Source organism: Corvus kubaryi, unplaced genomic scaffold (assembly GCF_017639235.1).
Source record: "Corvus kubaryi isolate FWS band 111438036 unplaced genomic scaffold, C.kubaryi_AGA036_p1.0 75, whole genome shotgun sequence".
In the NCBI taxonomy this organism is placed as follows: domain Eukaryota; kingdom Metazoa; phylum Chordata; class Aves; order Passeriformes; family Corvidae; genus Corvus; species Corvus kubaryi.
The window spans coordinates 271,079-291,029 of record NW_024582062.1 but is presented as its reverse complement, the minus strand read 5'-3'; the positions used below and the strand labels follow the sequence as shown (position 1 = coordinate 291,029).

Genomic DNA, 19,951 nt, shown 5'->3' with positions numbered 1-19,951 from the left:
CCTGCTCTTGTGCACTCCCACCTGCACACACCCTCACCTCGTGGACTGCTTGGCCAGCATGGCCACGTAGGTGATGACGAAGTTCTGGAACTTGCGGCGCTGCTCCTCCCAGCGATCCTCCACCGAGTAGTAGTTTGGCAGTGGTGCCCCAAAGAGGATCTCACTCCGCAGCAGGGAGCTCTTCATGTTCTCAGCAGACAAGCCCTCATCCACATACCAGTAGAATTCAGGATGGGTCATGGCCAGCTCCAGGGACCCTGAAGGAGAAAGCAGCACCACTTTTGTTAGGTCCTGCTTAATTGTCTTGGCAAGGCACAGGGTCTAGTCTGCCACAGGGAAACTGGGAGTCATCCTGTCTGTCAGAGTGATGCTGACTGCAGCTGCCTTCCAGAGAGCAAGGAAGGTCAGGGAAACCTGGATTGCAAAGACTCACATCCTGCTTCTGTTCTGTGACAGATGAAGGGGTGCATCCCACAGCTACATCACACCCATAGACTCCTCATGAGTCACTTCTTTGTCACCACCCAGAGCCTCTGTTTTACTAGAGGTGCACAGTACAGGGTACAGAGCTGGCAGGAGGAGGCAGGGCCTTTCTCCTCCTCTCCTTATAGGAGCCTTTCCAGTTGGTGACTCACAAGCTGCCGGAGCACCCCACAGACCTCTTTAATCTGCTCTGTAGTGCAGGGAAGCTCATCCCTATCATCTGTTCAAGCAGTGGCATTGCTCTAGTCAACCACAGTCATCTACAGGGGACAAGGGTCAGTAGAAGACATCTGTACCATGCAGGACACCCCCTCACTTGCCTGTGGGGGTCTGTGTGAACTGTGACTGGAGTTGCAGGGTTGAAAAGGGGCCCTGGTGCAGAAAAGACGATTCTTCAAGGCACAGCCCAGCAGCATCTTCCTCTCCATACAAGGCAGTCACCCCTCTTAGCTGCACACCAGTGACTGCCTGAACCTGAGGAGAGGCATTCCTTGAACATGCCAGCCCTTGCCCACAGCCCTCAGCTCACCTTGGATGTCAGCAAGGTCTTGTCCCATGCCATCATAGTAAATCTTCCCTCCTCTCTCAGTGGGGAAGAAGTAGGTCATAAGGGAGCTGGGAGGGGAGCAGTAGGAGTAAGAACCCAGGGGCAGGTCCTTCAAGACCTCATGGGGCTTCCAGCAGAACTCCCGGAAGCGAGGGTGGTCCATGATCTTGCGCTCAACCTCATGGATGGTGACCAGGCGTTCTGTGGTAAAGATGTTGTTCTCAGAGTCCCCCCGAGCCAGAAAAATTAGCTCAATGCGCCAGTGAGCATGTGTCTGTGTGTTGGCACTGATGTAAGTGCTAGAGTAGTCCCACCGCGGGGCTCCTCTCCCGATTCGGGAAGTCTGGTTTCCTGGGCTCAGGTGGGCCTGGGGCTGCAGGGAGCTCATCCTGCCCTCTGGGGGGCTGCGTTTGACCCGTGCACTGACCCCAAGATGGGAAGCATTGAGGTGAAGCTGCTGGAGCTGCTCGAAGATGAGTCTCTGCAGGGTTTCCGAAGTAAAGTCAGCCAGATCCCGGCGGTTCCTCCCCCATGACCCAAACTGGGATTTGAGGGCCAAGGCAAGGGCATCGAAGCGCTGTGAGGACTCATGGTTGCGGATCTCAAAAGCGTTGTAGGAGATGTCAATATCCAGGGCTGGGTAGTGGAGGAACATGACAACAGCAAGCACAGCAGGGATGGCACAGCCCAGGAAAAGTATGAAGCCAGCACAGTATGGGTTGGTAAACACCCAGCCAACAATATTCCAGAAGCTAGACACAGGCAGTGTGACACACAGGGGCCTGACTCTGCACGGGCTTTTCCCACACAACAGAGCACCCTCTTGCCTCTTCCGGGAGCTGAAGGCTACCTCTTCATCTTCCTCCTCTAGCCAGGCATCCTGTAACAATGGGTCATCCTCTGTGTCCATGTCAGCACCTGTTCACAGGTAGAGAAGAACAATCAGCGAGGCCCAGCAGTGGTGTCACAGGCACAGCCGTGAATCCACAGAGTCCCAGCAGCAGAGCTGGGATGGAGGCACGCTCCAGTTCCCCCAGGGGCACTCCTTCCAAACCCCACAGATTTGCTACAGCCACTGAAACAACAGCCTTGCCATGAGGTATCCCACACTCTGCCTGGCAGAGGAACCAGAGAGGAAAAAGTTCAAGTGACAGTCCCAGAGCCCAGTGCTGTGGCAGAGGAAGGCTCTGCATGGCTCCAGGAGCACCAGGCATGGAGACTGCAGGGATTCATAGTATGTTGCTCACACTGCAGCAGCAGGAACATTTAATTAGCTAACCTGGTCCTCACACCCAGGAATAGTTCATGCTACCAGATACAAAATGCAAGGGAGTGTATCTTCCTCTCCTTAGAACTGACAATAGATTTCCCCCAGCTATTTACAGCAGTATTCATCTTTCCCACAAAGCATGCATATGTGTGCACACAGAGCCAGAAATGCACACACCCACACCTGCAGACACACACTTGCACACACCACCCCCTCTGAGAACTCACTGTGACCCTGCTCTAGTCCTTGAAGGGATATCCACTGGCAGCATGGGAAGGGAAAGGACTGATCAACCTGCCTTCCTTCCACTCCTGTGGGATATTGTTAGTGGAGTGCATTTTTCCCATTCCCACAGAACAACCAGGAAGAAAAAGCAGTTACTGCTTTCATGGAATGAAAGAGGAAACCCTCCCTGATCAGCCCAGACTTGGTCAGGAAAGAAAGGGATAATCCCTGGGAGGTGCTCTCCTTAGCAGGGGTTTCCCAGGTTCCCAGACTTTCCCTGGGTGTCTCATAGTGGCTTCCCAAGCCAGGGATCCACAGGTGGTGGTCCCTGAGAGCAAAGCCCAGACCCTGTAAGTGTCACTCCCTTTTCTGGGTCCAGGCAGCAAAGCCAGTAGCCCCCCTCACTGAATGAATGAACAAACAGGTTCCGTTTGTTACCTGACCCTGGGAGTTGAAAGCAATTTACACACAGGCCAGAAACAATTTACGAGCTTTGCTTCTAACCAGTGTTGCTATTTTAACAGGCCTTATATCAGCAGAAATATAAATTGCCAGTACCTCTTAAACTCTAGGTCCTCAGAAGGCCTAGGAGCTGCATGAACCTGGACCAAGAGGAAAAGCAGTGGGACAAAAATGCTCCCTGGCAGAGGAGTGTTGTGCAAAGCAGCAAGGGTCACAGCAACCTCTCTGGCTCTGGTCAGTCTGAGCAATGCCAGTGGCTTTGCTCACAGAGAGTTCACGGGATCCACAGCAGCTCCCATGGGATTCAGTCTGGTCTGAACAGCATCTGTGCATGTCTGGGCAGAGTGTTCCCCTCATCACAGAACCTGTGGAGAACAGGTAACCTCCGAGCTCCAGACCCCTGCTCCAGCCCACACCAAGGAAAGCAGGAATGTTCATCAGTGCCTTTAATCTGCAACTGGTCACGTCTCAAAACATCCCACCCTTCCTGTCAGTGTGAGAGCAGGGGCTCTCCCAGCCCCTCACCCTGGTTAGGCTCATGCAGTGGCTCACCCACCTCAAGCTAGACTGTGGAGACTGTGCAGGAGGGCACATGTGAGCCTCCTGCTCTGCCATCTCAGTACAAAAACAGACAGGTACCACTGCCGGCAGATGGCCACAGTCCCTCTCCTGCCAGACCTCCAACCCTCAGCAGGCTGAGAAATAGGGTGAAGAGAGGACAGCTCACAGAACTCTTCTGTGTTGTTGCCCCCTTCACATGAAGGACCGAGACAGCAAGAGGAAAACAAGCGGGGGGCAGGGGTGTGTTTCTTTTCAAGCCTCTGGAAAGGTCAGGAGTAATCTAGCTGGTTTTGGACTCCGCTGAGATTTCTTTAATATTCAGGATGCATAATCCTAAACAACCAAGGAGTGCCTGAAAGTTTCCTTGAATGCACATGGATCACTGTATGAGCCCTTGGCACTGGGGCAAAGCCAAGAGCATAAAAATGATGCTGCCCAGGACAGGCACTGGACTGCAGGTACTGCTCAGGGTTCATGGGAACACAGATCCACATGCTCTTGTGTTGTTGCTTGCAGAGCCTTATTTGCATCATGACAGGGAGGAGGCTTTCCCAAGTCTCTGAATCTGCAAATTAATCCTCTCCTGGAAGATTCTTACCATAATCCTGCCTTCTCTCTCACACTCTACACTCCCAAACTCAGCCATAATCCCATCCAGGCTGACAAGGTATGTGTCCAAAGCCTGCTGGCATACCAGCCCCCCCAACACAGCACCTTGTCGGCCCCAGCTCACAGGCCACCCCACACTGCTCACCTTTGCCAGGCATCCTCAGCACACCCTTGGCTGGTGTGACCCCCCTCCATCACTAGCTGACAAGGACTGTCACCCTTCAGCCTCTAACACACAGCCAAGCTACAACTCCAGTTCACATTAGCGTAGATTGGTGTTGCAGGAACTCAGGTGCAAACCTCACTCATCCCATTTGGGCAGGTTGGTGTGTACCTGCAGTTACCTCCCCTCTACCCCTGACTCTTCTCCCACTGGCCTGGGCTCTCCTTCAACAGAAAGGAGTTACTGTGAGATCTGAACAAGTATATGTATTCTCTCTTTAGAAAGAGAGGTAAAGAGCCATAATAACATCCCATTTTATTGAGTTACTGAGGAGAAGGAGGGAAAGGATTCTAATCCTGAGACAGAAGAGCCGCATGTGACAAGAAAGGGAAATGAGAGAGAGCGACATAATAATAAGGCAGCAGAAAAGGGATCACACCATCTTCTTTCTTAACGAAGAAATAAATCCTCAACTCAAGGATGGGATTGATGCCTTAGGATTTTAGCTCTTGTATTTTTCCATATCCTGTAATTCTTTACTCCATATAGACTGTTAGCTAATGTTCTCCCATTTTGATCAGACAAAACAATTCCTCTCTAGGCCTGAAACTCAAGGACACCTTACAGTCTCAGGCCCCGAGAAATGTAAACAGAAGTGAGTTGGGGGGAGCACACTTGGGGTAAATGACTTCATTACCTGAAGCTGTAATTGGAGGATTAACCCTGATATGCAAATGGACCAAACTTATAAAAGTATGAAAACCCTGTGACCCATTGTCCATTTTGGGTGTAGCCCCTGGGTGGGCTTTGTCTGCCCTAATGTACCTGAAGGCCCTTCAATAAATATAACTGCTTCTTATTCTCTTAATTTTGTCTAGCCTCTGTTTTTGGGTAGTCCCTCAAGGCATCAGGATCAGATCTCAGGCATCTCCCTCTGGCTTTTCCATCAACTGTCATGGTGACTGCAACCCCCAATTTGTAATACATGGGTACCTACATATCTGGTGACCAACATGTTACACTGTAGCTGCAGACTGGCACCAATTCTGGCACTGGTGTGAACTCCAGCACAGAAATTTCTGGAGAAGCCCTTATATACAGTCATGTGAGAACTGAGTCAGGGAAGGATCAAGATTTGGTCTGGGACAGAGGCAAGGGCAGGGTGAGTAGCACCTGGGCTGTCCCCAGCAGTGCCAACCTCCCTCTGCATGCAGGGTAAGCATATGCCTGCATCCACAGCTCTGCACTCCTTTCAGGAGAGAGTTCATCACGTGATTCAGCTCCAAAGCCAGACATGGCACACTTAGCATTGCCCTTGGGACTCATCTAGCTTTGCTGCCTTCCTCAGATCCTGCCTGGGTCAGGATGAAAGCTTATCCAACCCAAAACAGGGCAAATGGAATTGGCAGGGGAGATAAACCCCCAAATTAGTCAGAAGGGGATTGAAATGCATTTTTTCTGCTTGAATTCTACTTGGGGGCTGGCCTGTTTTCCCTCCATCACTTCTCACACTATCCAGAGACTCCCAGCACTGTATCATGGCCCAATTACTTTTTCAGCTCCAGGATATACACAGAGAACTTAATCCCGCAGCCTTCATTAAAGCTCTGCCTCACTTCTGCACAAGCCTAACCTGGGCCAGGTTGAAAGAGGCAGAGGATAAGAGCACTCCTTGGAGCCCTGGGTCTGTTTCTTTAGAGAAGAGGCACTGATTCAGCTGGTTTGGGTAGGCATTTAGATCTCTTGGGCTTCCCTCTGTTATTTCCAAAGCAAACAGGCTTCCTCCAGATGAGATCCAGCTTAAGCCTCAATAGCCCCATAGGGATTGTCACTCGCACCTCAACCAGGAAAAACACCCATGCAGCTCCCATAAGACAGTTCTTTTTCAGTGACACCTAGGATAGAAGAAAGTCATGGGCAAGTTGGAGAGAAGCAGTGACAGATGAGGAAGCTAATTACAACTGACCTGACTAATTAATGCTGACTTTCAGATAAAAAAATCTTCACTAGTGTTCCATTTCAATTACCCGGTTGTTCCTTCCTACAGGGAAAAGGGAGCCTTGCACAGCAGCAAACTAGAAAGAAAAAAGGAAAGAAAGCACAAGACTAGAAGGGAGGGAAAGACAATTTCTGTAATATAGGAGATTCTCATTGACAAAATAATTAAACTTCACACTGGTTTCTCCCATGGGCAGAGCTTCAGAGCAAAGCTAGCAGTTTTATGTTCCTATTTGTATTCCTGAAATCTCCTGGAGTTTCTACTAAAGGCAGCTTTAGGCCCCTTTGTTAGCTACATGAAGTTCCTATAAGAGGGAGAGAAATAGCTTTTGTGCTTCCAAAACATCCTAAGAGCATCCAGGTCCTGCTGAAAGCCATGTCTCTGTGACACAGAGCTGCACACAGTTCTGGCCATGTAGAACAACTTGAGGGCATCATTAATGTACCACACTAAAGCAGAGCTCCACCGGGACACCAGGACACAGAACCACAGTCTTGCTCTACACTTGAATCACTGAGACTAATCCAGAATTCTAATTTTAAAATACAACCAAGAAGGGCTATCTCAGGTCCCCATTCTCCCTTATCAACACAGCTGTCACCAAGTGCGTAGACTACCTTTCATGAATTGTTAAGCAAAACAATAGGGAGAATTAGATACGATTTTCCTCTAATTGAAGGTCTGACTTTGAATCACCCAAACCAGGCCAAGAGACACTTCAGAGACAGAGTCCAAGAAGCGGGTATTTGCTTTATTCGGCACCAGGTGCGTGGGGGATCACTCCTCCAAACACACACACTGGCACGTCCTACAACACAATATTATGGGTAAAATTCATGAATAGTCATCACATTCCTTGAGATAGGAGTGGTTATACAAATTAGTTCTCAGAAGTCATTAATATCATTAGCATATGTGTCACACATGCATGGTGTGTGCTGGTGGTCTCACTGAGGAAGGTGCCTCTTCTTCCTCAGGGGTCTTTCTGATGAAGATCAGTAGTCTTCAGCACAATGCACTTTTCACCTTTCTTTCTGGAGCATGCACAGTCCTTTGTAGAATGATTCAGTGGTTTCTGTGTTGGTCTCAAGTAAATTCTTGTTCCTCTTATTTTGAGAAGATTAAGGTGAATCCTGCTTCTTAGGTTTTGTGATCAACATTTGCTGTCTCCCAATAGTTAACTGTGCTTGCATGAGTTAACGATTGATCAGTCTTATCAATCCCCCCTTTTTCTTTGGTCATTTGTAATTCTTTACACATCTCACGTCTTGAAAGTAAGTACCCTTCTCTATCTTGCTTCTAAGTTTGTGCTTTTGCCATTGAGCATAAGCATTGCGATTCCAAGTACATAAAATTGTACAACAGTAACTACTAATGCAAACAGTAAATAACAATGCAATTATAGAAATAACTATTACGAACAATTGTTTAAGCCAGGATAAGTTGGGTAACCACGCTGTAAGTTTGTCCCATATGTCTTTAAACCCCCAAGAAGTGTCATCTAAGGTGATCTGATGCAATGTTTGTGTTTTGTCCAGAATTGTCTGCAAATCTGTTTCTATGCATTTATTTAAATCAACATAACTGCAACAGCTTGTATTTATAACTGTACATACTCCTCCCTCTTTGGCGTACAGCAAATCTAATGCAAGTCTATTCTGTATAGCCAATTGTGACATGCTCTTAATCTCGATTTGCTGTGTTCTTATGGCATCTGCAGTGGCATTCATTATGGTTTCTACGGTAGTGAAAAGATTCACTATTGATTTTTCTAGCTCACTTACTCCGAGGCTGGGTATAAACCACCTCGCAAAGCTGTGAAATCCAGTGGGTCTATCTATCAAGGGGTTTGATGTCCTTTTGGTGCTGTGTATAAAAGTCTGGAGCAAGCCTTGTAGTTGAGAGACAACATTAATGTGGGGAAATACTCGTCCTATCGCACAGCGGCCTTGCCATCTTAAGAGTAAAACTTTATAGGCACTGTGTCCATATATCCAGTACCAACCCTGTCATGAGGGCACTGGCCAACCCTTGGGCTTTGGTCCTCATCTCGTTTGATTCTTATTCTACATGTTAACCCCCCCCATAGGTCCAAAAACTTGAGCAGTTGGGGTAGCTGCCTATAAATGTTAAGCTCCCACATTTGGAATCCATCTTATTTCCTCCTGAGTTTTTGGGTGTAGACTCCTCCCAGCACCGCTGCACACAGGGTACCAGTGAGGACTCATTTATTGATTCCTCAAGCTCTAATTTCCACTGAAGTTGGTCTAGGGATATGTTGACATAATGTGAAAGGTTATTAGTACTAAGTGCAGCATGGATTTCTGTTGTATTAGGGAATGTTGTCCCAACCAAAGGAAAGCCTCTAGCAGAATTTTCAGGCAGCTGGGAGCATATCCAGCAATCAGTTAAAGTTCTCAACAACACCTTTGAGCAATAGAAAGTATGTATTTTGATCCCATGCACCCGCCCCAGTTACCAGTGCCACTAATATGGTCCAAATCATGTTGTGTTGATTTTTTGTATTTGAAGGCGTAGAGGTCCTGTTCTTGCTTCCCACTCTGGTTTTGGCGCAGGTTTTGTCTTTGTATAATGGATCCAAGTTGGTTTTCCTTGTACTTTAATTGCTGTGTGAGTGGTCAGCAGTGTCTGATAAGGTCCTTCCCATTTTTCCTGAAGTGGATCTCCTGAAAGAGACTTAACATAAACCCAATCTCCTGGATTCACATTGTGAAAGGGTTTATCAGGTGGTGGCGGTTGACAATTAACAACTGTAGTCCACATTGATTGTAATTTTTGACCTAAATGCTTTACATAATCTATTAAGTAGCTTTGCCCTAACAGAGCCACACTGTCATTGTGAATCACATTTGTTCCATAGGGCCTTCCATACAAAATTTCAAAGGGACTTAGTTTTTCTTTAAACCGTGGTTTTACCCTAATTCTTAGCAAAGCCATGGGCAGAGCCTGATACCAATATAAATTAGTTTCTTGACAAATTTTGGCAAATTGTTGTATTATTAAGTGATTAATCTTTTCTACTTGCCCACTTGCCTGAGGCCTGTATGGTGCATGTAATTGCCAGCTTATACCCAGTAGATGACTACTCACTCCCTGCACCACCACCTGGGCTACAAAGTGTGATCCCGTATCAGAATTAATTTCCCAAGGCACCCCAAATCGTGGAATAATTTCTTGTACTAAAGCTTTAACAACTTCTCTAGCTTTATTTGTCCTACAAGGGAAAGCTTCTGGCCAACCTGAAGAAGTGTCTGTGAGGACTAAAAGATATCCCCCTCTTCTAGGTAATTCAGAAAAGTCAATTTGCCACACATCCCCTGGTAAAGCTCCTTTAGGGACAGTCCCTGTGTTTAGCCTAACAGTGGTATTAGAGTTATTTTTAAGACAGATTTCACAAGTGGAAGTTATGTCCTCAATTGTCTCCTTTAATTTTGGTGCTGTCACTTTGTCCTTTAAGTGGTTATGTAGAGCATCAGCTCCCCAATGTGTCTTAGAATGTTCGCTCTGGATAAATAATTTTAACAGTTTTCTGGGTATGAGACCCTTTATTTTAGCCCACCCGTCTGTTCCCATTTGTCCCTTTTCTTCTTGTATCCAATTTAAATCATCAGTGTTGTATGGTGGGGAGTTTTCACCCATAAGGATGTTAGAAGGGATTAGAGCTAGGGCTTGGATCTGAACCCCACTAGCCACTGACTTTGCGGTTTTGTCTGCCATAGCATTTCCTAGTTCAGGGATGGTGCTTCCCTGGGAGTGTCCTTTACAATGCATCATAGCCACTTTTGAAGGTTTTAGCACCACTTCCAGCAACTGTAAGATTTCAGTAGCATGCTGGATTTCTTTCTTCTGTGAGGTTAATAAACCCCTTTCTTTCCAAATAGCCCCATGAGCATGTACCACCCCGAAGGCATACCTTGTATCAGTCCAAATGTTGATAGGTTTTCCTTCAGCTAATGCCAGGGCTCAAGTCAGGGCTATTACCTCAGCCTTTTGAGCAGATGTCCCCACAGGTAACGGATTTGCTTCGATGACGGCGTCTGTGGTTGTAATTGTATACCCAGCAAACCGCTTACCATTCTTGACATAGCTGCTCCCATCAGTGAACCAGTTGTCCGCATTTTCTAGCGGAGAGTCCTTTAGGTCCGGGCGGCTGGAGTAAACTGCCTCCATGGTTTCAATGCAGTCATGCTGTACAGGCTCCTCAGTAGCTTTGCCCTGGAGGTAAGCTGCTGGATTTAAGATGTTGGTACTCACATCCTCCGATTCTGTTAGAACAGCTTGGTATTTGAGAAAGCGAGATGGGATTAACCAGTGATTTCCTTTCTGTGTGAGCACTGCTGACACTGTGTGAGAGACAAAACCAGTCATCTGCTGGCCCATTGTGAACTTGCAAACTTCCTCTATGTTCAGGATGATGGCTGCCACTGCACGCAGGCAGGCGGGCCATCCTCGGCTGACCACGTCCAGCTACTTGGAGAAATAAGCCACTGGCCTTTTGTATGGTCCCAGCTTCTGTGCCAAAAGTCCCAGCACCAGTCCTTGCCTCTCATGTGAGAACAACAGAAAAGGTTTAGTGACATCTGGTATGCATAGTGCTGGAGCTTGCATTAACTCACGTTTCGGAGTTATCAATGCATTATTAGTCTCTGGTGTCCAGCATAGGTGAGTTCCCCCAGTTTCTTTCAGGAGTTGGTATAAAGGTTTCACAATTAGTCCATAGTTGTAGATCCACAACCTACACTATCCTGTCATTCCCAGAAAAGTTCTCAGTTCTTTGGTTGTAGCTGGCCAGGGCATTTGACAAATTGCCTCCTTCTTGTTATTTCCCAAGGCTCTCTCTCCTCCCACCAGTTCATATCCCAGATATCTAACTTTTTGGAGGACTAGCTGAGTCTTTTCAGAGGAGACCCTATATCCACTTAGTCCCAGAAAATTTAAAATACTTACAGTCCAGTCCTTGCAGTCTTCACAGGTCCTTGTTGCTATCAGTAGGTCATCAACGTACTGCAGGAGTGTACCTTCTCCAAGTGGCGGTGTCCAGGCTTCCAGTTCCTTGGCTAATTGATCTCCAAATATCGTGGGGCTATTTTGAATCCTTGTGGCAATACAGTCCATGTGAGCTGACTCTTTCTCCCTGTTCTGGGGTTTTCCCATTCAAAGGCAAAAATTTCCTGACTGCTTTCAGCTAATGGCAGACAAAAGAATCCTTTAAAACTGAAAACCACACCCAGTCACTCTGTAATTTTGTAAGTGTAAGGATTGGCCACTACGGGATGAAGTGTTTTCATTATTGCATTTATCGCCCTTAGGTCCAGAACCAATCTATAACTTCCATTTGGCTTTTGTACTGGTAGAATTGGGGTATTATAGGGAGACCTACACTCTCTCAACAACCCTTGATCAATAAATTTGGCAATTATTGGTTCTATTCCCACTCGTGCTTCTTGTCTTAGTGGATATTGTTTAACTGACACTGGTTGTGCACCTTCCAGTAGTTCAGTAATCACCGGGGAAGCCCATTTTGATCTCCCTGGAATTTCAACATCCCATACTAGTGGGATCACTTGATCTGTTATTTCACTATCCATGGGTATTTCTCCTCTTTCAGGGAAATTTGCTAAACTTAAGGCCATAATTAATTTTTCCTCAGGAACCTGTAGTCTCATTCCTTATTCTGTAAATTCTGTTTTTGCTTCTAACGAAGTTAATAGATCTCTGCCTAGCAGTGGCTTTGGTGAATTTGGAAGATATAAAAATTGATGTATTCCCATCTTTTTACCTAATGTAAATTTTAAGGGTCTTAAAAAGTAGGCTTTTTCTGTTTTCCCCGTGGCCCCAATAACTTGGACATAATCATTGCTTATAGGACTCAAAAGTCTGATTCAGGACTGAGAACGTGGCTCCAGTACCTACCAAAAATTCCACCTCCCGTTCCCCTAGCCTAAGTTTAACCAGCGGGTCGGCTAGGGAGGGACCAGCCAGTCCCTGTCACTACTGATACAGTTGTGCTACAGTCACTGGTTCTGGCGGGGCTGATGATTGTGTCGTCGGAATCGCGGCACGATTCATAGGACAATTCCGCTTCCAATGCCTGAGCTGGCCACACAGTAAACATTGGTTAGGGGCTGGGCATTGCTGTCTTTGCCCCCCAGGTGGAGGCCTCCTCCCACCCCTGGGGAATCTCGGTCCCCTAACCTGGGCAACCGTGACCATAAGGGGCTGTGCTCTGTTTTTATAAACTTCCCGCGCCGCTGCTAAAAGTTTCTCTAAGTTCCCGTTATCTGGTTCCCTGACCTTTTGCAATTTTCTGCGTATAGCTGGCGCTGACTGACCCATTAATAAGGATATTAACTGTTACTGCCCGATTTCAGAAGCTGGATCCAGTGTAGTGTGTCTCCTCATATTATCCCTTAGCCTTTCTACAAATGAGTCTGGAGACTCAGTGGTTTCCTGGTGAATACTGAACAACAATGACCAATTAAACATTTTAGGTATAGTGTTTAGCAGTCCCAGTGTATTAATTTCCTGTATCTAACCAAAAACGGATATGTTTGTGGATCATTTGGGTCCCAATGTGGATCTTCCGTGGGGAAAATGTTATCTACATTACCGTGTAATATCCCAGTAGCTATTTGTCCCTGCACATGTGTTCTTGCCGTGGATATTACAGCTGCTTTTTCTGTTTCAGCTAGCTCTGATAGCATTAACATCCCAATCAACATCCTGCTTTCTAACAACTAATTCAAACCTCTTTGCTACCTCTTCAGGGTCTTTTCTATACATTCTGGCTGCCTCCCTCCAGGTATCTAAATCCAGAGCTGTAAATGGTGCTTTAACTTCTGTTATTCCCCCATCTGGCCCTACCACTTGTCTGAGCAGTGCTATAAGCTTCTTCTCTACAGGCACCTTGCTCCTAGTTCTGGATGATATTCCTGAGCTAGCCTCACTTGTCCCTTTGTTCCCACTACCCTCCAGGGATGTTAGAGATGCTGGGGACGTTGTCCCTGATGTTAGGGTGTCACCACTGTATTTCATTAACTCCTGGCTTTCTAAGGGATCCTGGTCTCTCTCAGTTTTGAGCTTTAAACATCTCTGCCCTATATTGCATTATGAGCAACACCTCTTCATGCAGCTGTTCCCTTTTGCCTCCTTTTCTAAAAGCAGGACCATTGAATCCTGGGGTGCCAAACTGATACCACACCGTTTTTGCCACTCTGGTTTACGTCTTAAAGTAAAAAACAATCCACGTAAAAAATTTCATCCCATCTATTCTCCCTCCTTAAAAATAGCATTAATTGTAGTAAGGTGTTATAGTTTAAAGTCCCATTTTCTGGCCACTTTTCACCATCATCTAATTTGTATAGTGGCAACCATTGGTTACAGTATTTAATTAGGGTGCTCTTTTTCATAGTCCCTCCAGGGATTCCTCCTAGTTCTTTCCGGTGTGCCAACACACATCCCAGTGGACTCTTCTGGGTTATTTCCTTGCTTTCTGATGATCCCATTGCCTCCTTTGTCTGTTCCTCTCTTTTCTCTCCCTCTCTTCTCTCTTTCCACGCAAGCCTTCCTGCACATCTCCTCCCACTTTTCTTTCCAAGCCTCCCAGATCCACACACTAAAGCCACAATAAACCTCTCACTATTCTGTCACCCTCCCCTTACTTTAACATTACTTACACCCTCATTTTGGACACCACCCACTTCTTTTAGTACAATACCACTTTCTCTCACAATTAATACACGTACACAAAGTCCAAGCCTCACAACTGTTTCCACGGAATTTCAGGAGGGAAGTTACGTGGAGCTACATTAGAAAAGGGGTTGCGTGTCTGGGTGTTCTCAATTTAATGTCTAAAATCTCTCCCCTCCAGTGATACAATCCGCCTCCCTCAGGATAACAAGGTTGAACTCCAAACCAATAGTTTATATGATTTATACTCATTCACTCACTGCCAATCACTTCGCTTTTCATTGGCCACTCCCAGCTCCGGGTTACAGAACCACAGCTAGAGCTCCACACTCGCTTTGTGTCCGGAACACGTCTCATCTGTTCTCACTCACACAGTAGCAAAACAGCGACAGACAGAACAAAAATATGATAGTGCATGACAGTGGGGTCCAACCCCTGGGGCCTCCAACCCCTTAAAGGTATCTTTCCTTGTGCGTAAGAGTGGGGTCCAATCCCTGGGGGCTCCAACCCCTTAAAGGTACCATTCCTTTTGCCCAGGACTAATTTTGGGAGACCTAGTCTCCTCGGGACCTTCAACCCACCCTCGGGGACTTGAACCCTGGACCCATGGGAATTTCTACTCAACAAAAAATAGCAAATACCTTAATTTGGTGCAGATGGTCCTTGTCTGCTCTCGCCATGAGCCAGGAGACAGCTGAGCTCCCCCTGAAAATTCAGGGCCGTGGCTGGGAGGTCTGCTTACCCCTGGATCCAGCAGCCAGGCAGAGTTAGGGTCCCCTCTGGGGTGCCAGTTGAATCACCCAAACCAGGCCAAGAGACACTTCAGAGACAGATTCCAAGAAGCGGGTATTTGCTTTATTCGGCACCAGGTGCGTGGGGGATCACTCCTCCAAACCACACACTGGCACTTCCTACAACACAATATTATGGGTAAAATTCATGAATAGTCATCACATTCCTTGAGATAGGAGTGGTTATACAAATTAGTTCTCAGAAGTCATTAATATCATTAGCATATGTGTCACACATGCATGGTGTGTGCTGGTGGTCTCACTGAGGAAGGTGCCTCTTCTTCCTCAGGGGTCTTTCTGATGAAGATCAGTAGTCTTCAACACAATGCACTTTTCACCTTTCTTCTGAAGCACGCACAGTCCTTTGTAGAATGATTCAGCGGTTTCTGTGTTGGTCTCAAGTAAATTCTTGTTCCTCTTATTTTGAGAAGATTAAGGTGAATCCTGCTTCTTAGGTTTTGTGATCAACATTTGCTGTCTCCCAATAGTTAACTGTGCTTGCATAAATTAACTATTGATCAGTCTTATCAACTTTCACAAGTTTTGCACTCCTGGAAAAGTAAAACAGGCCATGGATACCTGACCCTGAATCTCCTATAACACTTCTCAAAACATTGACTTAATTCAGCCATGGAGCAGAACCTGCACCTGAGAATACAACACTGACAGAGCCTGTTTCGGTGGGATACGAGCCCAGAGATGCACATGCTGCTGAAAAGCACTGGTTTGATCTGATGGCTGAGCTGGCTCCACCATTATTACTTAAGCAGGGTTCACTTTTCCAGTTGCAAGCACAACACAGCAACAAGGCTTTAATCTATTTTCTTTCTGTGTGCTTTGCATTTCCCTTTCTACTTGCTTTAAATCCTTTGGTAAGATGCACAAAAACACTACCAGACTCCAGGCACTTTGCAGATCAGAATGACATCAGAATGCTCTAGCAGCACAGAGCTGTTGGAATTACAGTGGAATGATATAAAGATGTGTTTGCCGGAAAAAAAGTTCAACAAAAATATTTTAAATATATATATACATTAAAGCTCTAGAGTCTATAACTCCACTTGCTCACAAAAAGCAAGACAACAGACAGGGCTGTATATAGGAAAGAGGATTATCTGATCACAAGCTTTATGAAATCAAGCATAGGCACACGCATCCACATCTCTTACTGAGGTGTTCCACTGCTGACTGTTCCACCCCTCTTCAGCCCTACAGGAACTTTTACACCCTGGCTAAGATAAGAGCAGCTGGAAACAGAAGGATCAATGATCTTAAGTGATTAGGTTCAATGAGCTTTTCCAACCTAAATGATTCTACCATCTCTTGACCAGCTTTCTGACTGGATAAAGGCTGCTTGGAGCACTCTCAGCATACGACGTCGAGGATCTTCTGCGTGCACCCACCTGCTACTCCAGGCTCTGACAAACACTGATTAGATCTACTCATAATTGCATGCCAAAAACAGTGTGGAAAGATTAGCTGCAAAGTCAAGCACTCATCAGTGAAGAAACGCCAAATTCAGGGCCGACACAGAATCCTTAATTTGTCCTTCTTTTGTAAATGCTCTGCAGTGTAGTTTTGCTTACAAGCCCAGTGTCCAAGGCTTCCACCAGTGCATGCGATGGATAATGCTCCCCAAACCCAGCAGTTATTTGCTCCCCTGTTGTCTCCTCATCATTCAGTGTGTGGTCTCATGCCTCATTTCCTGCACACCGCTCATGCCTGGCTCACAGGCAGAATTATTAATTTCCACATGAGCTTTTCAACACTGCCTGTCACAACAGAGTCTGAGGGCTGAACAAACAGGGCTGAACTGAATCTTCTCCCAGCATCTCAGAGAAGGAGGGGGTGGTGTAGTCTGCATCTGACAGATGCTGGAGCTCAGGAGATGAAGGAAGAAGTAGACATTTTGGGTGCCTAGCTTGACACACAGGATACCAGATCTTTTTGAGGGCAAAGATGGGGGCTGTGTGCAACAAACCACAAACTCTGCTGTGTTCTGCAAGTATAATTTGAGCTGTATCATCAAACATAACCATCACTGTGCAACATAACCTTTATGCTGGTGAGGGATATCCAACCTCCCCAATGACAGCCATATTCACACCATCTACACTACCAAAAATAAACCAATAAATTGCCTCAAAATACATGCTTTAAAGTATTGAAACTGGCACTTTTCAAAGGCAAAGGTCACAAGGATTTGCTCACATCAAACCATGCACGTTCAGTGCCCTAACATCCCGGGATTGCTGCAGAACACTTCGCTAACATGCATGTCACTGCCAAAGAAAATTAATTTCCTGATAAAATAATTTGCTCCTGGTTATTGTAACTAATTATTGTAGATGTCAGAAGCAGCTTTCTTGGTTATAATCTCACAAAACATGCCTCACAGCCCTATGCCATATTTACTACTCAAGCTACTTGCTTGTGCTGGTGATAAGCTGTGCTGTCACTCAGGCATGTGGCAATTCCAGGTTTCTGCACACAGACACCAAACAAGCTGAGGCTCTGATATGCTTCAGATGTTACTTACCTAACCACTACAAAAGTTACTTAGATTTTGTCTGAGCCCCAGCCAGTTGCTGTTTCTAAGTAAAGGGATCTCTTCTGGCTCAGCTGGGTGCCTTTGGGTGCCTTGACAGATTTCAAAAGCACCCTGGATCCCACCTGCCAGGGGCCCAAAGAACAAGCTTGTCAAAGGTATGTGGATTCCCACACTCCAGCACCTACCCCTAAGCACCTGTGCTCAGAGCAAAGCCTTTACAGATCATTACATGTAGATGGCTGCCACAAACCAGGGCCTTGCATTACTATCCCAAGAAGTATCACTCCAGGAAGGAATGTCAGACCACAGAGGGGAATCATCAATTCCCAAGCCAGTGGAATAAACTGCCATCCCCAAAGCTTGTGTGCTGCTACACTCCAACTTCATACATCACTGTCACCCTGGAAAGGAAAGCCAGATCCTGCTGGCAGTGCCTACCAGTAATTTATTATTCTACCCTGTGCTCAGCCTCCCCAGTTTACGTTAACCACCGGGACTGATACCACTCTGTGCTCAGCTGCAGGATTCCCATGCAGACTCTGACCCCTCTCCCCACAGCCACCCTTTGCAGTGGGAGGAAAGACACAGACAAGGGCTGGCTGTGCAGCCTCATCCATGTGCAGTTCTCCAGCAATACCCTGCTGGTGTGCACACTGCTTCTGGGACTGATCAAAACACCCTCTCCTAAAGGCTCCTCTCCACAGTATTCACATAAGCTGCTAGTTCATCGCTGAGAAGGAGGAGGAAAACTTCTTCCTCACCCTCCATCTGAGCTGTTTCTCTCAGCAGCTCAAGCAGCAGTTTGTGCAGAGGAGGCTTTGCTGGCTGTGGTTCTGTGGGCAGCAATATGAAAGATAAGGCAGGAATTCCAACCTGTGCTGCCAGGCCTTCTCGCCAACCACAGCACAGGCAGCTGTTTCAGCTCCACTTCTTGCCACTCCAAAGGTGGTAAAAGGTACAGTAAGGTTACAAGAAAATGTTACAAGTGCTCCACCTGAAGAGTGTACTTAGCCAGCTCTGCTCGTTGTGCTCTGACCTTCCAGAAAGGGGAGGAACAGGCACAGAGTCCCATCTGCACATGTGTTGAGTCATGCAGGTCACAGTGTCTCACTCCAGGCGCTACCCATTTAGATCTAATGGATCTACAAGTCTTATTTTTCACTGCTACAATTTACTGACATCAGAAAATGCCAGATTTGGAACAGAAAGGCTGTAAGGCTGTGGTGAGGACACAGCTCCCATGGTATTTCAGTAACATTGACTTTTTCAGCAGGGCTTTCCATACACCAGCGTGAGAGAGGAGTGGGTGATCTGTAGCCCTCTCCCAAATGAGGGAGTAGCAGGAATACTGAAATACTTGTGCACCATTCCAGCTCCATTCACTGAGCTGAGCTTATCTGTCGCACAGACACAGCCTCCTATTTCTGAGAATGTGAGGGTGAATTTTGGGGGGAATTCATCCTGACCGTCACTACAACTGAGTGAGAATAACTGCAGCAAACTATGCTTTATAGTAACCCATGGAAAACTTACTACTGGATCAGGAGGGACTCACAAAGCAGCTTGTAGCTGGCTGGCTTTTAGCAGCCTGAAAAGTGGGATCGGAGCAGGTATGTCTTTCTTACCTCCCACACCTCTCTCTCTCTCAAATAGATGCAGTTACCTGCTCTCCTCCCATGAAAACCCAGTGCTTGCGGAATTAATCTAATTAGCACTGATATTTCATCTTCCAAGAATCAGTGAGAAATCTGGAAGAAGATGTGCAATATCCAGAGGCTGAAGAGCCTCTAATGTCACACAGCTCACTGCTCTGGAGCAGGACCTGGGCAAGCACAAGGTTTTTCAGAACAGAAGAAAAACTTCTTGAGGGGAAGATGTGGAGACAAGACAAGCTGCCTCAGTGCCTGAGCAGCAGGTCAGCAGATCCCCTGCCAGTACAATGACTTAAAGCTTACTGCCAGCTGCACCAGCCATGCAGAAACTCACATTAAATATTACTACAGCTCAATAAGCACAGTCCTGCAGACCATTAGCAGAGGAGGGGGCAGGGTCTCAGAATAAGCAAACAGGCTTTAATGACACATTCGTCTCAGACAAAGTCCAGGATGCTTCCTAATACAAACAAGAGACACCATGAGCTGGTTCCTATTAGTCACTGTGCAAGGGAGGGAAACATTGCTTGTAACAGCTCCCAGAAGCTTCCAGTGAAGCCACGTCTCTAGGATACAGATTTAGGCCACCAGGACTGAGCTGAGACAGTAGGAATGTCCTCCTCTCTGCGCTCTTCTCCTCCCTCCCAGCACAGACCTGGAGGTCCATGATCTGAAGCAGTTCAGAAAGAGGCAAACATCACCCTTGTCTTTATTCCCCTTCTACCACCAAAGATGCAGAGATTCACAGCCATAGGAGCTGCACAGGAGCAGCTCATGAGTGGCAATCAGCCAACCCAAAGGGACGAGAACTGCCACCTGGCAAAGGACCAAAGCATTTCAGGCAATTGTTCCCAGTTCCTTACTGCATCCCACACTTTCAGACAGATGTTCGCAGGCTGAGATGCTACTTGTGCTATCTCTTAGGACA

General features: G+C 46.6%; 1 protein-coding gene across 1 annotated transcript in view; it reads right to left on the bottom strand.

The window, feature by feature from the left end:
• Nucleotides 1–19,951, bottom strand: part of DISP3 (dispatched RND transporter family member 3) — a 47,467-nt gene that overhangs the window by 19,574 nt on the left and 7,942 nt on the right. The window contains exons 2-3 of the mRNA XM_042051371.1: nucleotides 1,013–1,948; nucleotides 38–257 (exon numbers count right to left, since the gene is read on the bottom strand). Of these exons, the coding sequence (XP_041907305.1) occupies nucleotides 38–257; nucleotides 1,013–1,940 (1,148 nt within the window). The 5' untranslated portion in view covers nucleotides 1,941–1,948. The remainder of the gene's footprint in view (nucleotides 1–37; nucleotides 258–1,012; nucleotides 1,949–19,951) is intronic.